The 13,503-nt window shown below is 37.6% G+C and overlaps 1 protein-coding gene across 1 annotated transcript in view; it reads left to right on the top strand.

Annotated features, from left to right (window-relative positions):
* The window catches only part of SPATA16 (spermatogenesis associated 16), a 224,633-nt gene that overhangs the window by 164,094 nt on the left and 47,036 nt on the right, over positions 1 to 13,503 (top strand). Inside the window, 1 exon segment of the mRNA XM_081804100.1 lies at positions 3,477 to 3,489. Coding sequence (XP_081660226.1) covers positions 3,477 to 3,489 — 13 coding nt within the window.

The following is a 13,503-nucleotide window of genomic DNA, read 5'->3' as shown; positions in this document are numbered from 1 at the left end:
AGAACAGTCTTTTTGCCATTGTTACATTTATTCCTCCCTTGTTGAAGATTAATTGACCATATAATTGTGGATCTATTTATGGGTTTTCTATTCTGTTCCATTGATCTATGTGGTTATTTTTGTGTCAGTACCATACTGTTTTGATCACTACAGCTTTGTAATATAACTTGAAATCTGGACTTGTGATACCTCCAGTTTTATTTTTCTTTTCCAAGGTTGCTTTGGCTACTTGAGTTCTTTTATGGTTCCATACAAATTTTAGGATTGTTTAGAGGTACATTCTTTTAATTTGATGAGTTGAAATGGGAACTTATTTTAAGGTTTTAAGTAGAACTAGTCCTCTAGGTCTAGCACAATATTTCTTGTGCCATGATATTTCTATATTTTAAAAGAAGAGGTAGGGGTACCTAGGTGGCTCAGTCAGTTGAGCATCCAGTTCTTGATTTCAGCTCAGTTCACACTCTCAGGTTCCCAGGGTGGAGCCCTACACTGGGCTCCACACTCAGCATGGACTATGCTTGAGATTCCCTCTCCATCTCCCTACGCCCCTCCCTCTGTTCATGCACTCTCTCTCTCTAAAATAAATAAATAAATCTTTTTTAAAAAATAAGTAAAAGGAGATTTTTTTTTAAGATTTATTATTTTTTTTTATATAGAGAGAGTGCAGGGGGGAGGGTAGAAGGAGAGGGAGAGAAACAAACACCCTGCTGAGTGGGGAGCCTGATGCAGGGCTCGATCTCACAACCCTCAGACCATGACCTGAGATGAAATCAAGAGTCAGATGCTTAACTGACTGAACCAACCAGGAACCCAATAAACTCTTAAAATTTTTTAAAAATGAAGGAATAACCTGTCATAAAATGCCACCTTTCCCCATATTCTTCACCAGTAAACTGGAGGATTATAGTATTTTCCAGAAGATGAATTTTTTTCCAGTGCTTCCTATTTCTACTTTCCTTCTTCCATCTATCTCACACTTCGAACTTTCCTCTTTCCTTATGTTCTTGGATCATTGATATCCAAATGAGATCTGGATGGTCAAGTGTACATAGAGGACACAACACGGGTATTATCCCTTTTTCCTCTTTTTGTCTTTGGAAGCAAGTGGCTTTTATTCATTCATTCAAAAATACTTTTTAATATCTACTATGTGCCAACCATTATTCTGAATTAAGAAAAGATTTTCTTGTACAGTATTAAGAGCTGCTCGATGGTTATCATGGTAAGGAAAATCTCTAAATGCACATACCTAATATCACATCCTCCCATTAGGAGCCCTTCATTCCTTTTTTCATGGTTTTGGGGCCAAGTCACTGATTTATATGATATGTACTCTGTTAGTGATCAATTTTATTTTTTTTAAAGATTTTATTTATTTATTTGACAAAGAGAGACACAGCAAGAGAGGGAACACAAGCAAGGGGAGTGGGAGAGGGAGAAGCAGGCTTCCCATGGAACAGGGAGCCCCATGTGGGGCTCGATCCTAGGACCCTAGGATCATGTCCTGAGCCGAAGGCAGATGCTTAATGACTAAGCCACCCAGGCACCCCTGTTAGTGATCACTTTTAAAGCACCAAGCATTATGGAGTAAGATGATTCTCATTTAGAAACAAGAAAACAGCAACTGGAGAAAATAGCTTTTCCAAAGATGCACAGCAAATCAGTGGTGCAGGCCTTGGATTTGAACCCATGTCCTTGCCATTGAGCTATACCATTTCCATCTGATAAGAGCAGAGGTGTGATAGAAGCATTAAATTTAGGTCCTATATAGTCCTTATTTTTCGCCACAATGCCTCAAGCTCTTCAGAGGAAATGTATTACATAAATATAAGTAGTGATGATTGAATAGTGAATCTCTAAAGAACAATGAAAATTTGAGAGCAAGGAAAGGGAAGAGAAGAAAGCACAGTGCATGCTGTAATGACCATTGATGCTGATTTACTTCTGAGCATTTTGTAAGGAAGTTGATAAAAATGTTTCAGAACTCACATTTTTTGCTATAAAGCATTTATATTGTTATAAAGCATTTATTATTTTGTTATGGATCTCTTAAGAGTTTTGGGGGGGTAGCCTTAATAGCAAACAAGAGTCATGTCTGTCTAGTGTCATAGAAAATGAATTAGATTCAGTTTTTCTATTTCTATTCTTGGATCTATTGGTAATGAAGAGAAATTCATTGAGGAGATCACCTGTTTGACAATTCCTCTACTGGTAAAATGAGTTTAGTTATATTTAACCTACTTTACAGAGAAATCATGAAGATTAATTAATATTTTGGAAGCACTGTTGCCACTGAGAGTTTAAAAACAATAATGACATTAATGAGCCAGATTCATGTCTCATGTAACTCTATCAAACCTGTTATCAAGATGAATTGTGATCTATTGGCAAGACGATTCATGCTAAAGGATCTTATATGTTGGGAAAGAAGATAATTATAAGTTACTAATGATTTCATGTCTATTATTTTATAATTACTAATTGCTGGAATATGACAGTGCTATATAAGAAACTAGAGAGGAAAGACACAGCTTCTGGAGGGAAAAGCAGAGGTAGAGAAGGTAGTCTAGAATTTTAAATTTCATTGGGATTGGTTAGGTTCTTGCTCTGTAGAACCTGTACTTTGGGTGAACAAGGCTGTTGCACTGATGACATTACTTGACTGTTACAAATCAGGGAAGGATCTTCCCCAAAGTCATTGTTGGAATGGTAGTGAAACCACTATTATTAACTGTATGTGTACAGTCTTAGTGGTCTGGCTTCTTTTCCCCTATGCAATTTTAACATGAATGAGGACTCAAAGCATAGGAATAAGGAACATCAAATGTTATCTTTAGCATCTGTATCCCTCTTACAGGTGGTACCAAGAGATTACGGCAGGCATCAGTAGCCAAAGGCAGTAGCTAGAAAGTGAGTCACACAAAGAGAGTAGCTATTTTGTTTTGTTGACACTTCCCCAAAACCAGGATTTTCCTTTTATCTGCCTTGTAGATAGAATTTAAGAAGCGTCTAACCTGCCAAAAATTTATTCAGTGATTTATTTCAACAAATAGTCACGCAGCGGGTATGACTGGACAACACAGATGTGTGCAAACAGACTTTTTTTTTTAACCTATACACATCCATCTTTGGTCTGTTCAGAGCCAGTAATATATTCTATCCCATTCTCAGGGACTCAGTATCCTTCAGTCATTTCTAAAAATTAGTCTTCCTTCAGTAACTAATCAAATTCACCAGCTTCCCTTCCCCCTTTCCATGGGATTTTCTTCTCCCCCTGGTCTGGTTTCAACTTTCACAAAGCTCAAGCATACCCAGTGTCCAAAGAGGTCATTAGGTATGTGAGGAAAGATTCTTTTTTCAAAGTCTGGTGCGGGCTGGTGCAGCTGCTGATTACATGGCTAATGCAACATGAGATCACCTCTGTTGGCGAGCAGGACCAAATGGGCTCATTTATGTGACACATTAGGTGACCAAAGGATATATATACGAGTTCTCCATGCTGCTTTTTGGTGTTATGCTTCTTTATATGTACACCAACCACCCTCACCACATAAGCTGGCCCAACCTAGAGCCATTCTCTGAGATTCCCTTTCCCTGCCAGAATGCTAGTTTGTGAACCCACTCACCTTCTGGGTCTTATTCTAGAAATCCCCTGTACTCCACTAAAGACTGGGAGTAGTTGGGGCGCCTGGGTGGCTCAGTTGGTTAAGCGACTGCCTTCGGCTCAGGTCATGATCCTGGAGTCCCGGGATCGAGTCCCACATCGGGCTCCCTGCTCAGCAGGGAGTCTGCTTCTCCTTCTGACCCTCCCTCTTCTCATGCTCTCTCTCTATCTCATTCTCTCTCTTAAATAAATAAATAAAATCTTTAAAAAAAAAAAAAAAGACTGGGAGTAGTTTTAGCCCTCTATCCAATTCGCTGTGTTAGTCTGCCATGTCTCTTCTCCTTTTCTTTTCTTTTTTTTTTTTTAAAACAGGTGAACCCTTTCTTTTTTTTTTTTTTAAATGTTTTTTATTTATTTATTCATGAAAGTCAGAGAGAGGCAGAGGCAGAGGGAGAAGCAGGCTCCCCGCGGAGCAGGGAGCCCGATGCAGGACTCGATCCCAGGACCCTGGGATCATGACCCGAGCCGAAGGCAGATGCCTAACCATCTGAGCCACCCAGGCGCCCCTCTTCTCCTTTTCTTTATGCTCCAGAATCCCAGGATCCTCAGGACAAAAAGAGGATCAACAATGGAGATGTGTGGTTTGTTCATCTATTCATTTATTCCTCAAACATTTATTGGGCACATATATTCCAGACTCTATTCTAAGGAGTGTTATAATATACCTGCTCCTAAGAAAGGATCTGACTTTAGTAATTTGTAATTCAGGGTGAATATTGGACTGTATTTTTCCACTCTTCTAGAGAATATTTTCAATTAACACCTAAGCTCTAATGGTGGAATGGAAGGCTGACTCTAATTAAAAGAATGACGGAGGAGGAAGAAGAGCACTGGGTGTTATATGCAAACAATGAATCATGGAACACTACATCGAAAACTAATGGTGTAATGTATGGTGATTAACATAACATAATAAAATTTTTAAAAATTTTAAAAATTAAGAAAAAGAATGGTGGAGGAGAAAACAGACAAAGGGAGCAGTTTGGAAATAGAAATCCTTGCCACTGAAAGTGACAGAGACTAGCTAGTTGTTTACCAAGCTATTTTTTCCTCTCATGTATGTAACTAAAATACATTTCCAGCCTCCCTTGTGACTGAGTAATGTCCAATAGGATGTGGGCAGAAATAATACATGCCACTTCCAGGCCTGGCCCATAAAACCCAACATGCAGAACTCTCTTTCCGTGGCCACTGTAGATAGGACTGTGGAACTGAAGAAGCCACAGACAAAAGAAGCTTGGATTCCCTGAATGACAATTTGGAAGGTCACCCATGAGCAAAAAACAAAATTCTCTTGCTTTAGATCACTGAGATTTGGATTTGGAGGTCTTTTGTTTTGGGTGTTTTTGTTGTTGTTAAACCGAGTAGCTTTACTCTAATGCACTGCCTTACATAATTAACAGGTAGGCAACTTGTTACTCCATCCACAATGCACACAATAAATTCATGTGAACGCAATGACTGAATAAACACTCCTTCATGTGCCATCACGTCCACGCTCAGGAACACTCAGAGTTTGTACACATTCTTTTTTACTTCACATTCACTCATCCTTCTCCAGACAGCTACAGGTGACTGCTCTCAAGCACACATCTTTGTACCCATCACAGAAAGATAGCATTTCAGGGGACCCACTGATGCCCCATGGGAGACAGAACACACTTATGTAGTTTTCACTGCCTCAAGAGAAATGCAGGCTGTAAGTAAGAATTTCTAAATTACAGAGGTCATCAAAATAAGCAATCAACCAATGAAGGTCATAAAATCTATACCTTGAAGATCTTGGATGAGGAGTTCCCTATGTATGTTGTGCTGGATAAGTAGTTATTGTCATTAAAACTTGGAGACTAACACCCTGAATTCTCCCAGCAGGGGCTGGCAGACAAACCTCCAACTCAGAAACTCTGCCCAACTCCAGGTCACCTTCACCAAGCCTAGATAGTGTTGAGTTCATTACTCCTTGGTCTTGCGACAGTGCAGTGAGCCCAGCAATAGCTAGCCGAGGTGGTAGTAATGAGCAGGAAGAGTTTTCACAATAAAGATTTCCCAGGCAGTGTATTTTTCTCTAGCTAGCCCCCAGTTCACAGTCACCCATGTCAGGGGTTTCCACATGAAAAACAGATGGAAAGGGGAAAGCTATAAAAATAAATCAATTTCGAAATGCATATAGGTATAAATATTTTTAATCTTTTTACTGAATAGACCAACTAAATTAGTGATTTATCATGAGAAAAACCCACTTCCCCCTCAGTGGCAGGCACTAGAACCACATTGCCCTTATAAGGTCTACAAGACTGATGAGGGAAGGTTAAAATTCAAATCTGCCTTTCGGGACAACCAGGCTTATACGTCCTCAAGAACCTACTGTTCATCCTTTGCTATTTGGGGAATATGGTAAGACCAGCCAAAATCTTAAAGCCATATTATAATAGAGTTGTATTATGCTTCACGGAGAAAAAAATTACTGAATTTTAGCAGTATAGCTATCCATTTTTCTTATTTAAGGAAAAATCCAGTTTGATTCATGCAGAGTAGTCAGGGTATATAAAACAAATAATAATTCATCAGCCCCAGAATTATTATGTTTTCATTTATAAAGATTTTGCTTGAGATTTTTATTCATATATTCCAGCAAAATAATGCAATTTTGTATAGTTCTTATTCTTGCATGGTTGTATTTTAATAATAATAAAGTAATACAATAAGCATATCCTGTCTCCTCTTGATGAAAATATCAAGATTTATTTGCTAAATAAATAAATATTCAGTAATGGATCTATGCTTAGTAATGTTTAATAGAAAAGTTTTCTGGATCAGATATCAATTACTTTAACACTTAGGTAGATAGAGTCATATTTTGTCTTTCCAATGCAATTTAACTCCCAGGAGTAAATATGTATGTTCAGAGGAATAATATATTGTTTTAAAATAGGCCTTTAAGAATTGCTTTTTACTGAAATTTATAACCCTGTTCTTGTTCAGCCGTCATTTACCAGTAAGGATAATACATTCTTATGCTTTCTAAAACAAGAAGTCAAAAATTCCTCATTTTATTCTTTTTTCTTTAAAATGTTATAATTCTATCATGATCATAAGTTTTCAAGACCAGACTATTTTCCTCTTTGTAACTCACTTTCTCAAATGGAAAAGGTTATAGAATTAAAGAGCCTATATCCCCAATATTATTATGAAAGTGTTATGGCCAGGTTGGTTATAAAGATGATAAATGGTCTTATATTTGTACCACAGTATTCTTGTTAGAAACAGAGAATAATTCCCAAAGTACAGAAATCCCTCATATATAGAGAGCTACAGTCTCTGTTCTTAAAATATGAAAATGTTGGTCTTTCCAATGGGAAGTGCAATTTTCTGGCACTGTTCTATCTTCTCAACGAGCAGTTCACTTGTCCTTTGCAGTAACAGGTTACAACACTGTTTGCCTCTGGTCTCCATCATCTACTCTTACCTTCCATGATTGCATTTCTCCTGGACCTCCCTGGAACTTTAATTTATCCTGCTAAGTATGTTTTCTTATGGGGTCTGACTGAAGACAGAGTGGCATTTAAAGAAATACCATTTAGTAATCCAAAAATAAGTGGAAGCAATGTAAATTTTTACTGCAGCCTCTCAAAAAAAAAAACAAAAAACAAAAAAAACCCACAATGGGTTGGGGCAAGATGGAGCTCTTAGAATGGCATACATGGCAGGAAGCAGGTATTACAGGTACTGTATCCAGAATGCTCAGCAAAACCTTGTGATACACATACACACACACACATACATATGCATGCACACACACACACACACACACACACAAACACACTTATATGGCAGCTTCTCTCCAAGTACCCTTTTCCACTCTAAGCTCTCCAAATACTCTCCCCAAATTGATTCCCTCATAAATAGATAGATTAGTTCCTTCCCAGTGTTAATCTGTAGGAATATTGTGAATGAGAATGCTAATCCTGTTTAATTCTAACAAGTATATAAAAATTTATAAAACACACTTTGTGTATTAATCTCACTTACGGCTTTATCACTCATCTCTTACTTTTCCTTTTGCTCTGTTTTCCTCAAACATTCATTTACACTTTTTCTTATGTCATATGTATTTATGTAAGGCAAGTCATTACACTTCTACGGTGGGGTATAAACAAACAAATAAGTAGATTACCGATCCAGATAGTCAAGAAAATTAAGGTTTTCAGATTATGTAAGGCTTTTGTTATGCATTCTTAGTTAACTATCCGAGAGTCACTTTCTATAAGATGTAGAATCTAACCAAAACTGAAAAAGTAATAATTATGATAAAGATCAAGAAAAATTATGCTAATATACATTTAAGTTTAATTGTTGGTAATAATGTCATAATAATGTTATCATAATAATGGCATCACCAAGATGTATTCAACTTTTCTCTTTGTCTAGCTGTAAAAATTAATTCCTAATCCTCAAACTGTTGTGTCTTAAATAAGAAAGATATTCTTCCCAGATTCTTGAAGAGTTTATAACTGCCTTGCATCTCAGCTATAATATTTTAAGGATTCCATAGTATTTGTAGATATTCTGAAGTACTAGCTAAATCCCGATATCAGAAATCTTTGGTTTCAAGTGGAAGGAATCACAACTCAAACAGACTTCATTATATTTAAGTTTTAAAGGGGTAGGGGGAGGCATGGAACACATTGATTTACATTATTGAAAGATCCACAGGCAGCACTGCCTTTAAATGCAGCTTAATCCCACTGCTCACTCACTGCTCTATTTTCTGAAGTCAGCTTTATTCTCAAATCCTACCTGGTATTCCACTACCTGTACCATCCCCTCAAGTGCTAAGATCTTTAGTAATAGCAAAATGCTCAAATGTCATTACAGATCTCAAATCACACTGTCCTGAAGAACAATGAGTGCTTCTTTCACACAGTCTCTGGACTTACTCTTACTCATTGGCCCAAATTGCACTTATGTTTATGATTGAACCAAAACTGAGGTCAAGGTAATGCCAGGATTGATTGGTCTACATCAGTTAGGTCTCACTTTTAGAGCAGGTAGAGATTGAGAAATTCTGTAAGGGAAAAAAGAGGTAAGGAGAGAATGCATAGTAGGTAGCCAACCAACCAATGTCCATTCTAATTCTTATATAGTGTAAAAATATAGCTGGGGACACCTGGGTAGCTGAGTCAGTTGAGTGTGTCCAACTCTTGATTTCAGCTCAGGTCATGATCTCGGGGTTGTGAGATCGAGCCCCATGTCAGGCTCCATGCTCAGCAGGGAGTCTGCTTAGGATTCTCTTGATTCTCTCTCTCCCTCTCCCTCTCCCTGCTCTTTCAAGCTCTCTCTCTCAAATAAATAAATCTTTAGAAAATATAGCTGTTTATGGGAATTATAACAACATTGTATTATTTCTTTGTGAGTCTAATAAATATTGAAGAAAATAGCAGTATCTTTAATGTTGTATTGTCTCAGGTTTACTTTGGTGGGGATAAAATTAAGGAACTTTCCCAGAATCAATATAATACAGCATATTAAACATAAAATTTTGGAATCAACATGAATTCCAAGTGAAATGGAAATGAACTAAGCATAAAAATCCTGTGGGATTATCTGTTTTTTCAAAGTTTATATATGGGTTATGAGAAGAAACTTAAAAATTCAAAGATTGGTTTTGGAGAAGTAGACCAGCAGCTTGAAGTGAAAATTACGAATCTTAAGAATGGAAACCAATTTTTTCCACTTACATCTAGAACTCTGAAATTATAATGAAGGTCAACGGAAAATGTAGCTTATTATACAAAGATTCATTATATGTAGAGCTTTCTCACACATCAAATGCAAAAATCAAAATATGCTATGTTTTTAAAAGTAGAAATTGTTTTATAATTTATGGGTGGCAATAATGATAACTTAGCTGCAAAGTTGCTGCCTTTTGCTATTTTCTTGCTGATGTGAATTTGTGGATAACTTCCAAGATAGAAGTATTGGCATTAAAAGGAGTACAAGATAAAACTCAGAAAATGGTTGGGAAAGAACTAATGACAAACTGTTGGCATTACGAAGGTACTGTAGAAGCTAAACTCTGAAACTGATCAGTAAAAAGCAGTCATATAACACTGACATGGTCCCATCTCATAGTGAGCAATTGGGACCTTTAGAAATGAGATTTTTACTCCAACCCAAAATGTCAGAACATTTTGTTATGGACAAAGGGCAGAGAAATGACATAGACGCCAGAAAATAGAGAAGGAAATGAAACTTAGAGAAAGGTGATGATAGAACACTAACAGATTTGCATACTTCTAAAAGAGTTTTTAAGTTTCTTGTGCTTTTTCTTTTTTAAAAAACTTTGCTTTGAAAAGTTCTTTCATAAGAACTTTTGCCTGTGCTTATGATGAGGTGTCCAACAGAAAACACTGATGCTGATGGCCTCTGTGTTTTGTACTTTACTTCCAGAGAGCTTAAATTTTATGGATATTTAACTTCATAACAGTTAAAGCTATCCCTCATATATATAGATGAGTCTGCTGATCTACAATCAATATTTCATGTTTGCGCAGATGCTTTTCTGGTGATGTCGACAGTTTCACTAAGTCAAACTCTCTCTATTAACCCAATCTTCCTTTGTGACTATGAGTTTGTATTTCTCAGAGAACAAGCTGCAGCAAAGGTACAACCCGAATATGAAACTGATTTTTCCATCCAGGCAAAGCTGCTCTGTTCAGTTGAGCATTTTACTCCATTGAGTTGTTTAATACTGATTATTTTACTTCCCTCACTCTTCATAAGTTGAACAGAAACCACTTAAGGTTTAGGTAAAATAAGGAACAAAGTCTGTGTGATATTTTTTTCTACGCTTAGTGACAAAGAGATAAATCATATCTCAGAAGCTTTGAACATTTTACTCATTCTTTTTGAAGTTCTTTTTTTGACAAAGATTTTTTGAAGTTCTTTTTTTTTGACCATTAAAAATTCAGGATTTGGAAAAGTTTGTTTTTGGATTCAAATATTGATGAGCACCTACTAGATGCTTGGGGCATGAACATAACTTGAAGATGTCATCCTCAAGAGGATTAAAACTTGTTGGGGAGATAAGACATACCCCAATGAAACCTTAAGAAATTCACTCTGGAGTGAATAGTATAGATTTCTTTAAGAGTTTGAAGAAGGATATTGAAATATTCAGGAAAACCTGCATGGACAAGATAGGACTTAAATTAGGTACATCTGGAAAGATAGTTATCAACTGAATAAAGCAAAAAGGAGAATATGTAGGTGTTTCTTGGTAGAAAGAAGTTTTCTGAACAAAGAAAAGTTCAGAAGCAGGATAAGCACAGGCTGGTACACATTAGTGAAATCAGCAGAGGTGATGATAAAGGTTTATACTGGAGAAAACATAGGAATTAGGTATAGATTGTGAAACAGGTGCACACAGTTGAGACCTTGAATACCAGGAAACAAGTCACTGAAGTTCCTGAGGAAGGATGTGGCAACCACAAAGGCAGTGTTCCAGAAATATTCATTGGGTGGTGGTGTGGCATTAAAGGATACTGGTGGCAGGGAGGCTGGTTGGGAAACTTTTTCTGTAATCCAGATGTTATGTGACCAGAAATTTGACCAGGGTGGTAGCAATGGCTATGCTAAGAAAGGAGTTAATATGAGATGTACTACAATGGGCAGATTTAATTAGTTTTTGAGACTCACTAAATGTCAGAGATAAGAGGAAAGAAAAGTCAACAATGGCTTCCAGATTCTAAGCCCAAATAATTGGGTGAATAATGGCTATCCTTACAACACATTGGTGAAAAGCAAGGAAGAGGGAAGTTGTGGAGATTATAAAAATCACTTTTGAAGAATCTATTTGCTGCCTTCTGGTAATTTCTGTAATGATGAGTCAATAGCAATGTCCCAGGAGGCATTTGGAAATGCTGTGTTTGAATTTGGTGAAGATTTTTCAGACCAGGCTAGAGCTTTGATCTCTAACCTTTTGTTTAGAAGTAGTAGCTAAAGCCACAAAAATAGAGAAAGCCCCCAAGAGTGTGTGTATGAAGAACTCATCAGTGAGCCAGGGACAGCTTGGTAGAGCACTGACTGAGAAGGCAGGAGGAGCAAGGGAGAAAGAGGAACCAGAAGGTGTGTGTGTATGTGTAGGAGAGAGGGGGAAATAGAGACAGACAGAGACAGAGAGAAAGAAAGTAAAGAGACTGTCACTGAACTCCAGGGAAGTGACTTCAAGGAGGAGGAGGAGGGCAATCCTACAGAAGGTCAAGCTGCATGAATGATTTGAAGACCTGAAAACTGGTCAGTTCCAGCCTTCTGTGGTACGATGAAAGATTCTTGATAAAGGGCAAACTGTATCCTTTTTTGTTGAGGTGAGACATCTTTCAAAAAGAATTGCAAGATTACGTTTCTGTAGGAAACATAATCTGCATAACCTATCTTTGATATTCTTTCTTAAAGCATCCATTGTCCTAGTGGTAAAAACTTGGAACTATGTCATACCTGCAAACTGATTTTTTAATAAAAAATTTGGTCATGGTCATCTAAATTTCATCTCTAATTGTGATAAATTTTCAAAGGATGCATTAAGGTATTTATTTCTTCTCAGTTCTTCTGGCATGACAGAAGTAAAGAAGACATTTTTAATCAATTCAATTTTCCTACCAAAGAACAAAAAAATACAATCTGGTTAACTTTCATATCCATCAGGGGCACAGGGCTTTTCGGACGTAGGTAGAGGTTTATGAGCATAAAATTGAGAACAATTAGCACTCAAATTAATGTTACATGAGATTCAACATCTGGTAAGTATGTCGTCATTTGGTGGTCATAGACCACCTGCTAGGCTAAATGTTCATACAACTGCAATTTACTCTGCATACAAATCGAATAAGAATGATACTTTAAAAAATATTTTTTCTAAACTTAACAGTATGAATGTAGGGGCCTCTCACATTTTAAAACTTCGACTAGAAGTTAATAATAGATCGAACACACAAGATGAAACATATAGGATCAAAAGGAACAGAAAATACTTTTATTTTTGCAAGCATATTTTATAATAAATTAGCTATAGGGCTGACATTAGTTTCACTAGTCAATCTAATCACTGGCACTATTAGTATCAGTCTCCTCTTTATCCACCCAACATTTACGAGCAAGAAGAATTCAACCTCTCAAAGTCCTCCTGTTATTTATATAATCGAGCTCTCAAACATCTGGCTGCTTCTGGCAATAGAACTGCACCAGAAAATGACAAATGTCAGGATGCTCCCTGCAAACCCACTACAAACACCAGCCTCTGGACAGCATACCCCAGTCACTTCTGAACTTTGCCGCTCTGGGGCATCCTATCACTTCAGTGTAGGCCTTAAAGTTTTAAAGGTGTCCTGCCAGGAGCCCTCCCTGTGCTAACAGATTTCAGCCCTGGGATCCAGAAGCTTCTATGTCTGCATGCTCTCTGGGTTTGTGTGGAGGTCAGAGCAGCCATAAAAGCTTCCCACACCTATTCCGGGGGCTTCTGGCCTTCCAGAGACACCCAAGAAGCCAAGATCATCTCCATAGGACAGCCCCCATCATCATCCCCAGCATGGCCTGGAGGCCCTCAGGCCTTCTAAGTCAGGGATCAAAACCAGATTAAAAAGCAGGGCGCCTGGGTGGCTCAGTTGGTTAAGCGACTGCCTTCGGCTCAGGTCATGATCCTGGAGTCCCGGGATCGAGTCCCACATCGGGCTCCCTGCTCGGCGGGGAGCCTGCTTCTCCCTCTGACCCTCCCCCTCTCATGTGCTCTCTGTCTCTCTCATTCTCTCTGTCTCAAATAAATAAATAAAATCTTTAAAAAAAAA

This window comes from Leptonychotes weddellii, chromosome 1 (genome assembly GCF_054177405.1).
Source record: "Leptonychotes weddellii isolate Sample4059 chromosome 1, ASM5417740v2, whole genome shotgun sequence".
Classification (NCBI taxonomy): domain Eukaryota; kingdom Metazoa; phylum Chordata; class Mammalia; order Carnivora; family Phocidae; genus Leptonychotes; species Leptonychotes weddellii.
The sequence above is the reverse complement of the archived record's forward strand: the minus strand, read 5'-3'. Positions and strand labels throughout refer to the sequence as shown.